Source organism: Cyanistes caeruleus, chromosome 27, assembly GCF_971803275.1.
Source record: "Cyanistes caeruleus chromosome 27, bCyaCae1.hap1.1, whole genome shotgun sequence".
Taxonomy (NCBI): Eukaryota; Metazoa; Chordata; class Aves; order Passeriformes; family Paridae; genus Cyanistes; species Cyanistes caeruleus.
In genome coordinates, this window is record NC_141727.1 from 3237447 (window position 1) to 3255154 (window position 17708).

The 17708-nt window shown below is 47.3% G+C and overlaps 2 protein-coding genes across 2 annotated transcripts; both read left to right on the forward strand.

Annotated features, from left to right (window-relative positions):
• The first annotated feature begins 1663 nt into the window (after positions 1-1663).
• On the forward strand, positions 1664-6609 carry LOC111939972 (keratin, type I cytoskeletal 19-like). The gene is made up of 8 exons (XM_086864668.1): positions 1664-2295; positions 3226-3308; positions 3663-3819; positions 3986-4147; positions 4572-4697; positions 4802-5028; positions 5325-5470; positions 6267-6609. The coding sequence occupies exons 1-8, from the start codon at positions 1720-1722 to the stop codon at positions 6290-6292; spliced, it is 1503 nt and encodes a 500-aa protein (XP_086720794.1). The 5' UTR covers positions 1664-1719; the 3' UTR covers positions 6293-6609.
• Positions 6610-10911: 4302 nt separating this feature from the next.
• LOC111939973 (keratin, type I cytoskeletal 19-like) lies at positions 10912-16383 on the forward strand. The gene is made up of 8 exons (XM_023942491.2): positions 10912-11680; positions 12650-12732; positions 13264-13420; positions 13835-13996; positions 14455-14580; positions 14744-14970; positions 15441-15559; positions 16091-16383. Exons 1-8 carry the CDS (start codon positions 11192-11194, stop codon positions 16114-16116), a joined length of 1389 nt encoding a protein of 462 aa, XP_023798259.2. The 5' UTR covers positions 10912-11191; the 3' UTR covers positions 16117-16383.
• The last annotated feature ends 1325 nt before the right edge of the window (positions 16384-17708 follow it).

A 17708-nucleotide genomic window follows, 5' to 3' on the forward strand; every position in this document is an offset into this window, starting at 1 on the left:
TTTCCCGACTGTGAATCTAGGCTGTGTGGGGAGCACAGGGACTGTGTCTTGGGGGAGGATGGACTTGTATTTCAGGCACTGCAGTCTCAGCGAGGAATCCGAGCTCCGACAGACTTCAAGTCTGTCCTTAAGCAAGTTATTTCCCTGCACCATATGAATAATGAATATTCCTGGATGCCGCCAGCCTTGGGTAGGCGGCTTTTTATCATTTCTGATCTAAGAAATAAATTAACCCACTGGAGGGTGGAAAGCTTTAACTCATGCTGGTGTGAAGACGATCTTATCAAAACATGTTTGGGGACACTCTTCTACCATGGTGACAGCAGTCACCAACTTCCCACCAGTAAAAGTGGCTGAGGGTATGAGCGTTGGCTTTCTTCACTCTTCCTCCCAGAGGTGACGCTGCTCTCAGAGCTCCTTCAGTGTCACCCTCACAGCCAGCAGGGATCTATCACAACTGCTCCTGTATATATGGACGTCCTTGAGTCAAAAGCTGCTTTGTGAGTAAGAGATGCATCGAAATTCCATGCTGTAGGGAACAGAAGCTGTCGTCCCCTGGAGAGCAGAATATCCTCTCATTACAGAATCAGCTGGAAAAGGACACTGGCACTGGTGGAGCCAGTTCTCTGAACTCTCCCTTGTCTATTGCCTGCCTGGTTGGGAGGTTGTGCTCCTCTGACAGTTGTGCTCCTCTGACCAGCCAGGCTGTGCCTGCTAGCGCTCGACAAACTCTGTAAGAAATGCAGAAAGCGTTTCTCCTTATTCAGTGCACAGCACAATCTCTGTAATGGCAAAGACCTGCTGGGTTGCATCTGAGTCCAGGGATCACCAGTGGATGCTCCCTTTCCTGTTATCTCTGTCTTCATCTACCATCACCACAAACTGAGAAAGCATGGACAGCAATTAAAGCAATTGAAAAATAACTTCAGCAAGGTCCTTCATACGCTGCAGTGTATGTGACCCATGTGTCACCCATGTACAGGGGACACTGAACAGGCCTGAGCTTCACAGTGGGAGCATCTTGACTTCTTGTGTTCACATGACTAAAGAAATTTAAGCCATAAATAGGGAACTAAGTGGATGGGGGATTTACCTCAGTGATTTTGGAAATCTCACAGTAAAGCAGATATTAAAGCTCTGCCAGGTAACCAACATCCACACCACAGTGTACCTGGTCTGTTCTCTACTACAGTCACAACCATTCATACTGTTCAGAAGTGAGAAATTCTATTAGTTTTCCATTTTTTGTTTCACAAGCTCTACCATAGCATGTGATATAAAAATGGTTACTGAACTAGGAATAAAATAAATACAAATTAATAAAAGATTAAAGGCACTTTGATGTTATAAATACCGATGTTTCTTCTTTGTACATAATCTAGGGCAATTTTTTTTCTTGACTTGTTGCAAAGTTTGCATCATACAAAAAGCTGATGACTCATAAAACACCATTTTACTTTTTGGAATAAGCTGCTGACATGTAAAGTATCTTCCTTGTGAACTGGGATTTCTAGAGGGAAACTGCCTATGGGCTATTTAATCTTGGCATAAACAGCCAGACTAGCCAGCCCCGTGGGAAGAAGAAACACCCCACAGGTGACACCCCCTTTGGAAGGTATAAATGGAGACCTGAGGCAGCTGCCAGCCTGCAGTCGGACTCAGTATCACGCTCTGCATCTTGCTTTGGGCTGTGGGTTGGTGCTGCAGCTGGGCCTCACCATGAGCTGTAGTATTAAGCAGACAACTGGCTCTCTCAGGGGCAGGACCAGCGGTGGCAGCTGTGTGATTGGTGGTGGTGGTGGTGGTGGTGGTGGAGTGCGGATCTCCTCGGTCTCCTCTGGACGGTACACGAGCTGCGGGATAGGCGGTAGCCGAGGGTTCTCTGGGAGAAGCTACTGCGGTGGTGTCAATTATGGAGGAGGACTGAGCACTGGCAGTTTGGTCGGTGGAAACTACGGAGGTGGCTTAGGAGCCACCGTCCTTGGAGGATGTCCAGGCATGGGATTCAGTGGTGGCAGCGCTCGCTTTGGCGGTGGCATGGGAGGTGGCATGGGTATGGGTCTTGGTGGAGGTGGTTTTGCTGGTGATGGCATTCTTCTTTCTGGTGACGAGAAGGTCACCATGCAAAACCTGAATGATCGCCTGGCTTCTTACCTGGACAAGGTGAGGTGCCTGGAACAAGAGAATGCTGACCTGGAGTGCAGGATCAGGGAGTGGTACGCCAAGCAGGGCCCTTTTTGTGAGCCACGGGACTACAGCTGCTATTACAAAGAAATAGAAGATCTTCAGAACCAGGTAACATCCCCTTCAGCTGCTTTCCCCCTTGCAAGGCTGTCTCTGGGGCTGGTTCATAAATTGGTCCATTATCTGGAGTAACAAATTGTTGTTGTAAAATGCTTTTTGCAAACAGCTACTATAACATCTGCCTGTGGAAAGCCCAGAGCTCAGGGGTAAAACTGGAGGGTTTGGGCTGTTTCTGTTGCTGTTATTTATCAGACATATTGAAGGGGAAAATGTTACTTCACGGGATGCATCTGGATGGGCTCAGTAGTCTTTTTGAATTTAGTTTGTGCCAAGGTGGTCAAATTGATATATGGCAAGAAAAAAACTAAAAGATAAAAAGAATAATGGATCACATTAATTTGCCTGAATCCATATTATTGTCATGCAGTCTTGCAGAGTTCCAGTTAAACTTTATTTTCACTTTCTTATCAGTTTACTCTTTCATGTAGAATTGGGAAACATAGGACATCTAATTAAAACTAAGAAAAAAGAGAATATTGCCATTACACATTTAGAATGGGTAATTTAAAATTCAAAACATTTGTAAAGTGGCAAAAATTTAGGATGCCAATGCACAATGAATAAAGAGAAAAGAATCTAGGAAAGGAACTGAATAAGATAGGCTTGTCATTAATTCTAGAAATAAAATTTTAAATCTCATAAGATTTAGATTTAAAAGTCTGAGATAGATTGTTGCAGACGCTGGACAGTAATTACACCTCCCAGACTCTCTGCACCTGAACCATGAATTTTATCACTTTAATGTCTTCACTGCCCCTTCCCTGAATGTCCCTTTGAGTGCTGCATCCCTCAGGTCCCCATCTTTAATACCCAGGATTTAAAAAAAGGAGAAGGAGAAAGAGGGTCTGCTTGCACCAGGCAATGGGTGCTTTGAGCCCAAGGATGTAGAGCAGAGACCAGGAACAAATGTTCTTTTTCCAGATTGTCTGTGCAACCATAGACAACAACAAGATCATTCTGAACATCGATAACAGCAGGATGACAGCAGATGACTTCCGAGTGAAGTGAGTACCTGGGTCCCCTGTGTCACCTCCTCCTCAGGGCTCTCAGCCTCTCTCCTGTGGCCCAGGACAGGCTGGAGGCTGTGCTGAAGAATTCTCTCATCCATTGTCTCTAGAGATGTCCTAATTAGGGGCAGTTCCAGGAGGGGAAGTTTGGGATGCCAAGCTGGTTTTGAGTAGAGATTAAAGGAAGCAGAAGGGATCTGCAGACTGGGAGCAGTGAGGGTTCAACCGAGCTGCTGTTCCAGCATGTGCTATCTTTCAGAGGGAAAGGATTTGATTTTTCCTGTCAGAGCTCAGAAATACTGGTGCTGTCAGACACTGACTGCTCTTTCTTGCTTGTTTCCTCCCTCGCAGGTACGAGACGGAGCTGGCCCTGCGCCAGAGCGTAGAGGCCGACATCAACGGGCTGCGCCAGGTGCTGGACCAGCTGACGCTGTGCAGGTCTGACCTGGAGGCACAGCTGGAGTCGCTGCGGGAGGAGCTCTGCTGCCTGAAGAAGAACCATGAAGAGGTAGGTCCAGCCTTCTCCTGTACAAAACATTCCCATTGTGTGACCCAGGAGCTGTGAAGGTCCATCAGAAAGGGGCTCTGCAGGGCTCTGCTCCCTGTGAGGGAACTTGGCTCCCTCAGTTCTTTCTTTCGTTTTAAACCTGACCTGATCTGGCTGGTGTTTGCAGGAGATGTGCTGTCTGAGGAAGCAATCGACTGGAGATGTGAGCGTGGAGGTCAATGCCTGCCCTGGCCCAGACCTGAGGAAGATCCTGGAGGAGATGAGGTGCCAGTATGAGACGCTGATTGAACGCAACCGCAAAGAAGTTGAGGATTGGTACGAGTGCAAGGTGAGTAAATTCCCACAGCTCTGACTTTCCCTGGCTGACACCCAGACAATCATCCCACAGGGATTTGTTGCATGTAAAACCACACAAAAGACAGTAAGAACATTTAACATTGATTTGCACTGACCAAATGACACAAGGGAGGGGCACTGCCACCCTGTGTTCTTGTCATGGGCTGAAGGAAGTTGGTGGGACTTAAGGTATGAATTCTCTACAAAGCAGTAAGTGGTGAGAAGAACTGGAAGCAGCACTATTAGAAGAGAAAGAGGAATGACCAGCCAGGTTTACACTACCATTAGGATGAGAGTTTTCATCCAAACCTTTCTCATTTCATGTCTTTGCTAACTTCTTTGCTCTTTCCTTAATACTTGATCCAACTTAAACTGCACATTCCCTGAAGCTCTTTACCCTGGATTGGTGATTTCAGATTGAGGAGGTGAATCGGGAAGTTATTACAAGTGGTCAGGAGGTGGAAACGTGCAACAACCAGGTGACTGAACTGAGACGCCAATTGCAAACCCTGGAAATCGATCTCCAAGCTCAGCTCAGCCAGGTGGGTGATGAGCTGGTGCAAACCTCATCCATCTCACAGATGTCATAGCTAAATGCAGTGTTTCTCCTGCCTGTATTTGTCTTATGTCCCATGTCACTCCTCAGAGGGACAATCTGGAGTCCTCGCTGGCGGAGACAGAGTGTCGCTACAACAACCACCTTGGTGAGCTGCAGAGCCAGATCACCTGTGTGGAGCAGCAGCTGGCTGACCTGCGGGCAGAGATGGAGTGCCAGAACCAAGAGTACAAGATCCTGCTGGACGTTAAGTGCCGCCTGGAGCAGGAGATCCACACGTACCGCTGCCTGCTGGAGGGTGGCCAGCAGGACCTTATGTAAGTGGGCTTAAGACACACAAAAAAAATGCCATAAAATACCTGTGTTATGGTTATTTCAATGTAAGAGCAAAGTGAAGGACCTGCCAAGCTCTTTCTCCCTTACTGAGCTATTTGGCCTGCCTGGTGTCATGGTGGTGACCTGCTTTCTTCCCTGTGCCAATTGCTGCCACAAGGTCACTGCAACATTTTTCCAATTTTCTGCTAAAAAGGGAAGCAGACTGAGAGCTGAAAATCTGTATCTCTAATTTATCTGTCATTTGCCTCACTAAAATGTTATTTTCCTGTCTCCTCAGTCAGCAAGGAGGAATTGGTCAGTCTTCGGGTCTAGGAGGAGGAGTTGCAAGAAGCAGTGGGATAGGAGGAGGAGGCATCATTAGGACAAGCCACACTTACACTTCGTCTGCCCAGATCCCATCCTGTGCAGCTGCGGAGATCCAAGGTAAGAACTGTTCCACTCTAAATATTTCCACAATCTTCTCTGCTCTAATGCAACACTGATGGGCTGGAAGAAAGATCTTTCCCACGCAGCTTACAGGTGCTACTTGAAAGTTTTATTGGGGGGCCTGTGGGAAATAGAGGACAGGAGCCACAGAGGAGTGGCTGAAAGGAGAGCTTTTGGGAGCTGGGACTCTGCTGGGACACATGAGAATTGCTAAAGGGAGGAGAGGTAGAAGGGAGAGGGACAGAGTCAACAGATGGGCAAGCCATGGAGAACATGGAGAAAGGACTGATGTGAAATGTGAAATGTGAAATGTGAAATGCGGGACAAAGGAAAGAACAGGACAAAGAAAAGTTCTCAGAAATTATGTGGGAAAAAAAAAAAGGCAAGAATCATGGGAATACTGGCAGATAAATATTAGTCCTAATTCAAGGGGAAACTTCCAGCCAAGCTGAAAAGGAAAGAAGGAAAATATAGTGACAGTTGGTCCAGGAGAATGACATGAGCAGGGGCATTGATCTGGCATGGACCCCAGTGCCATTCCCTCATCCAGATCGCTGCTGGAACAGTGTCTGCAGCTTCCACCTTTTGGCATGTTGATGCAGCCTGTGCTCCAGCCAGTGACAGATCCATCTGCCAGGCTGGCAGGAGCCATCAGATCTTCCCAGGAAGGGGCAGTATTTATCTGAAATTTTAATTGAATTGGCTTGTGAAACGATCACGTGTAGGGAATGACAGTGTGGGAAAGAATCTATTTTTGCTATAAACACAGTAATGTTTCCTTTGATCTCTTCAGTGCCTTGCCGAAGGATTTGTGATTAAGCAGAGAAACGAGAATATCCAACAAGAGAAGCCTGAAGCAGAGCTATGGATGAAGAGAGAGAATATTTACTGCATGTGTCTGCAGAGAGCACGGAGCGTGCTCATCTGTGTTGCTCAGCCATGCTAAACAATGTGTCAGAGGGATGAGCAGAGCATTGGGCCACATTCTGCTTTATTTTGCTATTCGCTTTTCAGTCTGTGTTGCTGTGTGTGGCCCAGCACCATGACTATTGCTGTAGTCAGCCAGGGCTATGATCACTTATGTACCTGCTGGTGAAAAATGTCTCTAATAAAACTTTGCTTCTGCCTGATGCAATCAAGAACCTGTGTCTGAAACTGAGTTCCTTTTGAACACCAGGTTCATGAACAAAGGGCACCTAAACCGGTCAGGATCATCCTGCACTGGGAACAAAGCTGCTTTGACAGTGGGACCAGAGAGTGGCCTTGCTGACCTGGCAGGTCTCGTCCAGCTCCTCCCTGCTGGCACAGCCTGAGGCAGATCTTGCCCATTCCTGTGGGACACCTGCCCCATGGACAGGCAGGTCAGGCAGAGGCCTGTGTCCTTCCCATACAGCATTGAGCTGAAACACAGTTTTAGAAGAATTTTGAAAGTCAGTGGTGGAACATCTGGAGACAGTTTGCCTCAGTCACAGTCTAGTGCTGACACATCTGGGTTGATCCCTCCATGCTCCATCCCCCAGCCTGGGGACTGTTGAGGATGAAATCTTGGTCTCCACAACTGATTAAATTTCTGCTGACATGGCTTATATTCAAACCTATCCCTTTCATTGTATGGGAATCTTCACACTGGGAAAAGGACTGGAGGCAAAAGGTTTCTCTCCTCTCTTTTCACAGTGACTGAGTCATTTACTGATCGTTCTCTGATTGCCAAGAGTTTCAACCTGATCAAGAGTGGTTGAAAGATCATCTTTGCGTTAAACAAACCTTGTCTGGGGAGCTGCAGAGGGCAGGGTGGGAACTGAAAAAGTGCAGCTTAACAGAGAATAGAATGGAGAAAACAGCCAGGTAGGGCCTTTGGACACCCAGAGCCACCCAATTGTCACAGATGAGGCAGGTCAGTCCCTCCTTGGCCTTGACCAGCAGCCGGGTGCTGAGCTGGTTTTGTCCTGGCACTGACCTGCTGGAACAGCCATGGGCCATGCTGAGCTGGCAATCACTCTGGGTTTGGAGAACTGGCAGTTCAAAGTATCATAAGGGTGTTTTGAGGATTAAATTGTTGGTCCAGAAAGCCAAGCAGTGGTGGTTTTGACAGTGGTGTGGCTGTTAGAGAGTCACATTCACCTGTGAGATGACCCAGTAAAGCAAAACTCCTGGTTATTCATTTTCCATCAAAGGCTGGAGGTTATGGAACAGCTAGACTCAGGGCAGGAGGAGAACAGGTGCAAAGGAAAAAATCACCTCAGGACTGGACATACAGTATAGTGTGACACACTTTTCTATTGCCAGTTCTTTTCTAGAGACACCAATTTCTCTGATGATACAGAAATACACTTACCATGGTAGCAAGTGCCTGAAGAAGTTCAGCCACTAATGTCTTAGGGAACAGGTGGAAGGTGCCCTTCTCCTGTTGTAAGAGGCCATGGAGAGAAGATGTCTCAGTGATATTTCTTTATTTCATCTATCAGACACTACGTTTAATAATATCCATGGGTAAGACAAGAAAACACAGCATTGGGACACCTGCAATGACTCAGAGGAGTGGCCAAAGGTAGAAGTTTTTAAACCAAGACTAAATTAAGCCTTATTTGAAGTTCAGTTCCAGCCCTACAGGAAGTCCCAGACTTGATGCAGAATTCTTTCAGTAGACATGTATGGCCAGTGCTTCACAAGGGATCAAAAGAGATACAAATTGTGACTTTAATGGCAAATTTCCTTGTGTCAGACTCCAGTGGATAACCCAGTTGTTCTCAGAGCTCTGGCTGAGAAGTTCAAAAGCAAATCTTTCCCCTTCCATTCCCATTGTCTCTTCCTTCTTGTTTAGTGCAAAGACAGACAGTGAGATAACCCAATCCTTCCCGGTCTATGAGTCCTCACACTCTTGTTCCTAAAAACATTTAGACACTGCACTGAGACTCTTCCAGTTCCCAGTCTTCTGAAAACTTGGCTACCTATGGTACATAAAACTCCCCAGTCCCTCCTGGCAGCCCCAGCTGACTCCCACCAGCTGTGGGCTGGTTCCTCCTCTTGTGAACTGCTACTGACATCTAGCTGCTCCTCCAGATTCCCTGGGCTCATATCAAAGACCTTCCCACCCTTCTCACCACATCCAGCAGGTCCAGCACTTTCACAAAGGAGCTGTCCTGAATTCCTGAGAGGTGAAAGAGACCTAATGACATGGCCAGAAAGACTCTAATGATCCAGAAATTATGAATATGCCTCTGGAAAGCCCCTGGGCTTACAGCCTCAGCTCCTGGGACGCTGTAATGTTGTTTGTGGACCAACAAGTTGGGATGAGTCTGGAAGGCAGCTCAGGAGAGGCAGGTTGTGATTAACAGTTCCCCAGCAGAAAACACCCTAGAAACACTTCAATTATTAAAGACCTTCAAATTATGGAGCTGCAAAGCTTGGAAACTACATTTCCATAAGATTTCCCTATTTCTTTGTGCTGATGAGACAGACCCAGGAAGTTTATGAGTTCAAGTAACTGAATGAAAACATAAGGAAAAAATTAATTTACATTTTTAAGGTCTCGGAACAATTACTTAGTTTTGTCTTAGTTTATCTAGTGTCCTCATTTCCTGAAGACGAACAGGAAAAATAACAAGACAGAGGGAATTGTGTGTGGAGTGAAGCTCCTGGGCACAGGTGGTTGCTGCAGGCACACGGAGGTGTGGGGGGAGAGAGGACCGAGGTGTCCTGGAGGAGCAGGAGTGTCCCCAGCATGCAGACACCCTCCACTCCCACGGAGTACAAGTCATCCCGTGTTTCTGCCTGCTCTACACTGATGTGCCTGCGTGATAACTGCGGGGCTGGGGAAGGAATGTGTGCTCACTCAGGAGAGATGCTTGCTGCACACAGCTGTTGGGAAACTCCTGAGGAATCATCCGCAGACCAGGCGAAGCTTCCAGCAACGCAGCTTACAGCAGTTTCGGTTCGCTCCTTCCACCACACCCTGACTCCCAATTATGTTCTCCAGTCCTAGGAATGAAATCTGGTGATTCCTTCCTATACACAATAATTTTATTAGAGCTTTTACCTATTCTGAGCTTTGTGTGTTTTGGGCCAGAGGGAGGCCCAGTGTGTCAGGCAGGGCAGGGTGACACACAGACACCATGTCTGGGTCCAGCTGCAGCTCGGCCAGCAGTGAGTGCTTTGTCTTGGAGTAAATCACTTAATGAAGCTTCTCCACGCCAGTTTCCAGCCTGCTGGAGAGATTTCTGGAATGCTTCTGCCTTTCATGGCATGGATAAGGATCATCTAAGGAGGCAAAGAAAAGGGGCAACATCTTTTCAACAGAAACAAGAATAACAGCAATAAAATGATGAGTAAATCCATGAATACTGGGATAAGTCAGTCCTTAAGTAAAAGGGATCATTTACCTGCCATAACAATAGCTACTCCAATCCACAATCCTGACACACATTCTGACTGAGGATTTCAGCAAGAGTTTGAACTCACCTTTCTCTGATGAAGGAGATTTGGAGAATTTCTTACAAAGAAGAGTTGGGTTCAGAAAGCCATGGAACACCTGTCCCTTGCTTCATGGCCACTGGAAAGGGGCTCCCCTAGGGAGAAGGCTCTGGAGCCTCAGCAAAACATCTTATGAAAAGAAGCTCAGCCTGAATTTTGATTACAAAATTGTTAAAAGATTCTTACTTTTTATTTTGGGAACATTACTGATAGAGAGCCTCTAGTTTGTACCAAATCCAGCTTCTCCAGCCCAGGTAGAACTGCACAGGGCAGTGACTGCTCTGCAGCTCTATCAGCAATTCTGTCTTTATATGTCCCAGGACAGCAATCCCAAAGCTCTGATTAAAATGCAACATGTATTGACAGAGAAATTTGCCATAAGATGTTTCCACTCCCATCCACTGTTTCAAAACCACCCTTTCCCAGCAACAATTACAATCCATAATGAGGAAAAGTGCAGAAATTGTCTTTCACTGAACAACAGGAAATATTTAAAGCACTTTTACCTTCCTTTACATTCTCCACATAATGAAACAAATCCTTTGTGAATTACTGGAGAGCCACAATCATGTATGAAGAACCTTTCATCCGTGTCCATTAAGAGATCCCTCCTTGGTCTCACTTGTCTCGCAGCAGAGTGTTTCAGATTTGTCATTTTGCCAGTGGAGAGATTTGAAGGTTAATCTCTGTGTCTCTCATCTTTCCAGAGTTCTTACATCATTCTTCATACATCATTCGAAAAGCAAACTTAGTATTTCTCCTTTCTTTTTCATCTTACATATTCCAACCTCAGCACCTTGCATGAAAACTGCTTATTCAACTCAAAATAAAATGAAAATAAATTAATGAGAGATAAAGAGCTCTTTGATGCAATAACCTTTAATGATTTCTTCCTGGTATGTAATTTAGGACAGTGTTTTTCCTGGCTTAATGTTGTAAGTTTGCATCATAAACAAAAAGCTGATGATTCATAAAACATTATTGCTAATGTATTTTTGAAATTAGCAAGAGACATGTAAAGTATCTTCCTTGTCTACCAGGCTTCTTGAAAGGAAACTTCCCTTTGAGAAATTATTCTTGGCACCAATGGCTGGAGTAGCCAGCCTTATGGGAAGAAGAACCAGTGGTGACACCCACTGTGGAAGGTATAAATAGGGATTGGCGGCCACGGACAGCTCGCAGTCTGATTTCGTATCAAGCTGTGCATCTTGCTTTGGGCTTCTGCTTGTGTTTCCAACCGCTGTCGCCATGAGTTGCAACATTAAGGAGACTATTACTGTGTCTAGCAAAGGCAGGAGCAGCGGTGGCAGCTGTATCATTGGTGGTGGTGGTGGAGCACGGATTTCTTCCTTTGGCATAGGCAGTGGCAGAGGTTTTTCTGGAAGGAGTTACTGCGGTGGAGTGAATTATGGAGGGGGACTGAGTGTTGGTAGCTTGGCTGGTGGGAGCTATGGAGGTGGCAACTGCTATGGCAATGGCCTCGGGTTTGGACTCGGAGGTGGTGTGGTTGTTGGGGGTCTTGGTGGCGACTGCTTGCTTTCATCCTGCGATGAGAAGGTCACCATGCAAAACCTCAACGACCGCCTGGCTTCCTACCTGGACAAAGTGAAGTGCTTGGAGAAGGAGAATGCTGAGCTGGAGTGCAGGATCAGAGAGTGGTACGCAACACAGGGCCTCTCCTGCGAGCCCCGCGACTACAGCTGCTACTACAAAGAGATTGAAGATCTTCAGAACCAGGTAATCCCCCCCTTGGGCTTTCCTCCCCTCTGGAAACCTTACTACTGAGTTTCTGGGTTGTTCCTCCCCCTTAGAAAGCTTACTGCTGAGTTTCTGGGTTGTTCCTCCCCCTTTGAAAGCTTATTCCTGAATTTGTGTTTAGAACGTACCACAGTTGTTGGAAGGAATTTTGGTGCTTGTGAATGTCTTTGCAAATAGGAATTTTGGCAAATTCCCCAGAGACATTGCTGAGTGTGGGGGCACATCAAGGATGGGTATTGCAAGGTGGTATCAGTGGGAGAACACTCTGAAAGAGGAAAAGGATGCTTTGGTACATTGTAGTTGACTATACATTTTATTTGACTGTAATTGAAATATTACCAATGTACTCTGAGGAAATGTAGTGGTGTCAGCCCCACAGGAATATCAAAACAAACTATGGGACAATCAAAAATACACACCTTGGATGCTTTATCAAATGAAATGTTATAAATGTCTAGGTGAGAAAAGCTGAGAATTGAAACTGATTGTCACAGTGATACAAACAGCCTGATATTAATAAGTCCACAATGAAAGTTATGGCTGATCCTAAGGCTTAAAGACACCTTCCCACCATGTTCCCTGAAGGTCCTTAAGTCTGAAGCCCAGAACATGCCAGCTTGAATGTCAGCTGAGATTTAATATATTCAGGAAGGTATTTTAGGCTTACTTTTTGCAGCATCTTTAGAACTTGTTTTCAGATCTTGAAACTGGGAAGTCCCATCCCATAGCTCTTTAATTCCCAGTTCTATGTGGTTGATCTTTCTTTTCTGAGTAAAGGAGTCAAAGCTACCTCCTTCAACTTCTCTGCTGAAGAGACAAGGTTACTTACATAAGAAGGTAATAGAAAAAGGGAAATGTGAAGAATTACTCCCTAATTGCAAGGCAGAAAGACCTAGAGAGTAGAACAAGAGAGAGAGGAGACCTCTCTCATGGTTTGCTGTTTTCCAGATTGTCTGCGCAACCATTGATAACAACAAGATCATCCTGGACATTGATAACAGCAGGATGGCTGCTGATGACTTCCGTGTGAAGTGAGTGCTCATCTATGAACCTGATGCCTCCCCCCTGCCCCTTTCCAGCTCCCTGGGAGGCTCAGAGCACTAATTACAGAGGCTCCAGACACGTCTCCCCACACCACTGCGGCAGGGCAGGATGATGAAAGGCATTTTCCTCCTGGTCACCAGCCCTCCCTTAATTAGTGTTCTTGGGTAAAACATTTAGCAATGGCGTTTGTGGTGAGGCTGGGGACGGGCACCTCAGGGAGTGGCCCATTTTCACCCCAGACCAGTGCAGATGGGATCAACAAAGCAGAAGTGCAGCCAAATAAGTGATACCAAATATACAGTGAGCAGGAGCAGGGAAAAAATCATGAGGAAGAAAAGCTTTCACATAACAGACGTGAAGCGGTGCAGAAATCCAAGGCATGGTGCATTCACCTTGGACAGCAAAATGCAGGTCAAAGCATGGAGCTGGGGAAGGAGATCTGGGCACAAACAGAACCCATGTGGGACATCCCCATGCTGAATCTGTGTACAGATACCTGAATACCTGTCACAACGCAGGTACGAGACGGAGCTGGCCCTGCGCCAGAGCGTAGAGGCCGACATCAACGGGCTGCGCCAGGTGCTGGACCAGCTGACGCTGTGCAGGTCTGACCTGGAGGCACAGCTGGAGTCGCTGCGGGAGGAGCTCTGCTGCCTGAAGAAGAATCATGAAGAGGTAGGTCCTGCCCAGACCCTACAAGAATCATGGCCCTGGCAGAAAATTTTGCCATGGTGCTTGGAATTTAAAAGATTATCCCCTTTGAGGCCACAGCTTTCCCACCAAACTTTCTGGGGCTCAGACCACTCTGCCTCAGAAGGGAAGGGAGCTCTGGCAGGGGCAGTGCTGCTCCCAGAGCTGGGCTCACACTGGGAGTGCCAGAAGGGGGAAAGCTGCTGCTGACTCCAGTGGATGAAGAAAGAAATTAGCCAACAGATTTGTTGGGAAAACACTTGCACCATCCTCTGGTGCCTTTCACAGCCACAGCAGGGAGGAAAGTCTCACAGGGAGGGCAGTTTCTGGCCACTGAGCTTTGCTCCTCTGTGCTGCCTTCCAAAAGCCAGCATGATCTGATATGGGATTTATTTCCAGGAGATGTGCTGTCTGAGGAAGCAATCAACTGGAGATGTGAGCGTGGAGGTCAATGCCTGCCCGGGACCAGATCTCAGGCAAATCTTGGAGGATTTGAGATGCCAGTATGAAACACTGATAGCGCGCAACCGCAAGGAAGTCGAGGATTGGTACGAGTGCAAGGTAAGTGACACACTTGTGCTGCAAACCAGACTGACACACATAGCCCCAGGCCCAGGAGCTTTCCAGAAACCAGACACGGAGACAATAAGCAGTTCTTCCTTCCCAGTGAAGCCTGAGAGCAGCATTCATTATACCCTGTGTTCCACAGAAGCCACAGGCCTGTCTGACCAGTTTGTTATGTCCCATCTGGAACAGCAGCATTTGCCACAATGTGGTGTGTTGTTGGAACAGAGATAGATATTCCACATTTGGATTAAAGAGATTAAATAGCCACGAGATTAAGGGAATTTGTAAAATAATCAAGCGGGGGAGCTGGTAGGGAACACCCTGTGCACAGAGAACCTGCCCTGCTCCCTGTTTCCTTTTGCTGAACACTCACCGTATTCTGCTCCTGTAAAAGCAAGTCCAGTGTACCCAGATATCCCCTGAAGCTCTTTATCCTGGATTGGTGATTTCAGATTGAGGAGGTGAATCGGGAAGTTATTACAAGTGGTCAGGAGGTGGAAACGTGCAACAACCAGGTGACTGAACTGAGACGCCAATTGCAAACTCTGGAAATCGATCTCCAAGCTCAGCTCAGCCAGGTGGGTGATGAGCTGACTCACAGCTCCAACTGCTCACTCTTGGGTTTCTTAGCATGAACAGCCAGACCCACCCACCAGCACAATGGTGGCGAATGGCTCGTTCATTTTTGGATTGGAGGGTGACACTTAAAATGATTGCTGGTTTTTTTGGTTATCTTATCAGAGAAATAACTTGGAATCATCTCTGGCTGAAACTGAGTGCCAGTACAACACCCTCCTCGGTGACCTGCAGAACCAGATCACGTGTGTGGAGCAGCAGTTGGCTGAAATAAGAGCAGAAATAGAGTGCCAGAACCAAGAGTACAAGACCTTACTGGATGTCAAGTGCCGCCTGGAGCAGGAGATCCAGACCTACCGGTGCTTGTTGGAAGGAGGACAGCAGGACCTCATGTAAGTACCTCTCTAGATCCACTAGAGAATAAATGAAAACTTCAAGCATCTGTATTACAGATTGGGTATCCAACCTGATCTTCAGTCTTTCTTAAGGCTTTCTCTGAGATTAAGAAGTTGTTTCATGAACAACTTCCTTGTAATGAACATCCCAATCAGAACTAAATGTCAGTCCTTGGGATCTGCAAAGCAGAACACCAGATCTGTTAACTTCTGGTGACAACACTGTCACTCCTGGCATTATGTCAGTATTGGTGACAGTCACTTTTCTATAGTGAGATGGATGAGAACTGTCCATGCCAAGGGGGAGCACAAATGCAAAGCAACTCTGAAAGTTAAGGAAAATGCAATGTAAAATACTGTAATGCCTCTAAAGGCCACAGTTTGAGACTTTGTGTCGTGTAGTCAGTCAGCAGTGACATGCAAAGTTCTAAAATTCCCTATTTCTCTCACCAAATTTATCCCACTAGTCACGGAGGAGGAATTGGAACTGGTGGAGGGGTCATTAGGACAAGCCACACCTACACAACAACTTCAGCTGCCCACTGCCAGCCCCAGGTCCCGCCCTGCAAGACCGGAGACATACAAGGTAAGGGCTGCATTTTCATGAAAGGAAAACTGGCTTTGTTCATTTCCTTGTGCACTAAGGCCAGGAGACAACACATTCCTAGGACGTGTCAAAGGCATCCTCTCAGAGTCACTGTGCTACAGGGGGGATCTGTTCCAGTGGTGGTGTCACTGGGAAATGGATTTAAAGAGAGCTTGGACTGAACATGGGGTTCAGGAAGGAAATGGGAGACAAAAAGGAGAAGTAGAATTCAGAGAAGGAGGCCAGGGAAACAAAGCATGATGGGAAGATGTGGAAGAAGTGAAGAAAACAAGAGCCAAAGCTTAGCAAAAGAGTCTGGAAAGAGTGAAGAGTAAACTTATAACTTTACAAATGAAAATTCCAATTAAAACAAATTATTTAAGGAATTTCTGGAGCTTCCTGGGTTGCTGCCAGGTGCACCAGCTTAGCAGTACATTCCAGAAACAAGGGCACCACCAGGATCCAATATCTGTTATGTGAAGGGTTTTACTTATTTTCCAATCAAATAACGCTGCTGTGTTTTCTCTCCAGTGACCTGCAGGAGAATTTGTGATTAAGGAGAAACGGACTGGAAGGTGACAGGAAAACCCACAGACAACCCAAGAACAGTCTGTGCTCACTGCACCCTCTGTGCAGAGAAAGTAGAAGTAACTCAGTGACGCTTGGCCATGTAGCTAAAGGGGGTGTCTGGAGCCACCTCCTCTGTTCTGCTCTTCTGTCCTGCAATGCTGTAACCTCTAGAAGTTACCTGAGTTAGTCAGGTCACTTATGCACCTGCTGGTGAAAAATGTCTCTAATAAAACTTTGCTTCTGCCTGATGCAATCAAGAACCTGCGTCTGAGTTTCTTTTGAACACCAGGTGCTGATCCATGAACAAAGGGCACCTAAACCGGTCAGGATCACCCTGCACTGGGAACAAAGCTGCTTTGCCAGTGGGACCAGAGAGTGGCCTTGCTGACCTGGCAGGTCTTGTCCAGCTCCTCCCTGCTGGCACAGCCAGCAGATCTTGCCCATTCCTGTGTGGCAGAGGAGTCAGACAGGTCAGCAGAGCTGGAGCTCATCAGTGAAAGAGCAGTGACAGAAATGTCCGAGGCTCGGGCAGGTGTGTATCCAAATACAGGTACCTGAGCAGCCAGCTCTGGTGCCCATCTCCAGCTGCTCTCCAGATGTGCCAGGTGTTAAACTGGGAGCTGTGCTGGTGCTGGGGAGGATGATGTCTGTCACACACATCTCAGCAGGTGTCTCCTGGCCTTGCCTGTCTCCCAGCCTCGTGCAGTGTGAGCATGTCCGAGTGAGGTGCTGCCCCTCGGCAGAGCAGACCCAGCTCCTCTGTGTCAAACTGCTGCCCAGGGAGGGGGACCCTGTGGGGACAGTGCCCCTTCTCCTGGGTACCTCAACAGAGCAGCAGGTGCTGGCATGGCAGACATTCTCAGCAACCTCATCTGCTCTTCAGACAGACAAGGGGTGCTTGGACCTCCCTAGCTTTGCAGAGACACCCACAGGACAGAAAGAGCTGATGGCCTGGAAGCCGTTTTTGTACCTTATGTCACACGGTATAAAGATTTCTCACACCTAAACACGTGTCAAATATTTTGGACTCCTTTGTTGAGAAATTAAAAAACATTTGAAACATAAAGGCAAATTAATTTCCCCAAGTCTCGCTCCTACTGTCACAACATTTCTGAGTCTGCTCTGGCAGGTTCCTGCGCTGCAATAAGCCGGGAGCAGGGAAGGGGCAAAGGGAGGGCGGGATTTTGGCTGTGGGGAAGCGGAGAAGGGACAAGAGTGATCCCTGGCGGCCGGAGGAGGCGGGGACGGAGAGCAGGGATGCTCATCCCGGCAGCCGGGAGGAACCGGAGCCTCCTGCCGGCAGCGCTGCACTTTCCCGGGGCAGGGCAGGATCTGCTGCTCTTCCCAGAGTCGAATCAATCCCTGCAGCTGCCCAAAGCCTCGAACGAAAGCCCGAAGCTGCTGCTCGCTGCTCCCAGCAGAACAGCGTCAATCAGATCCTCCGTGAGCCAGAGGCAGAAGCTCATCGAAACTAAAATCCAGGGAATTTGGCATCTGACTTTTCACCTTCGGCTCCAGTGGCACTGCCCCTCTTGTACCACAGAATGAAATAGCAACCTGAAGCACCTGGGAGAATATT

Excerpts from the sequence above, each read along its gene's own strand:
- LOC111939972 (XM_086864668.1), top strand. The coding sequence starts at position 1,720 with ATGAGCTGTAGTATTAAGCAGACAACTGGCTCTCTCAGGGGCAGGACC. Across the intron at positions 3,309-3,662 it reads GCAGATGACTTCCGAGTGAA|GTACGAGACGGAGCTGGCCC; the intron begins GTGAGTACCTGG and ends CCTCCCTCGCAG. Across the intron at positions 4,148-4,571 it reads AGGATTGGTACGAGTGCAAG|ATTGAGGAGGTGAATCGGGA; the intron begins GTGAGTAAATTC and ends TGGTGATTTCAG.
- LOC111939973 (XM_023942491.2), top strand. The coding sequence starts at position 11,192 with ATGAGTTGCAACATTAAGGAGACTATTACTGTGTCTAGCAAAGGCAGG. Across the intron at positions 13,997-14,454 it reads AGGATTGGTACGAGTGCAAG|ATTGAGGAGGTGAATCGGGA; the intron begins GTAAGTGACACA and ends TGGTGATTTCAG. Across the intron at positions 14,581-14,743 it reads TCCAAGCTCAGCTCAGCCAG|AGAAATAACTTGGAATCATC; the intron begins GTGGGTGATGAG and ends TTATCTTATCAG.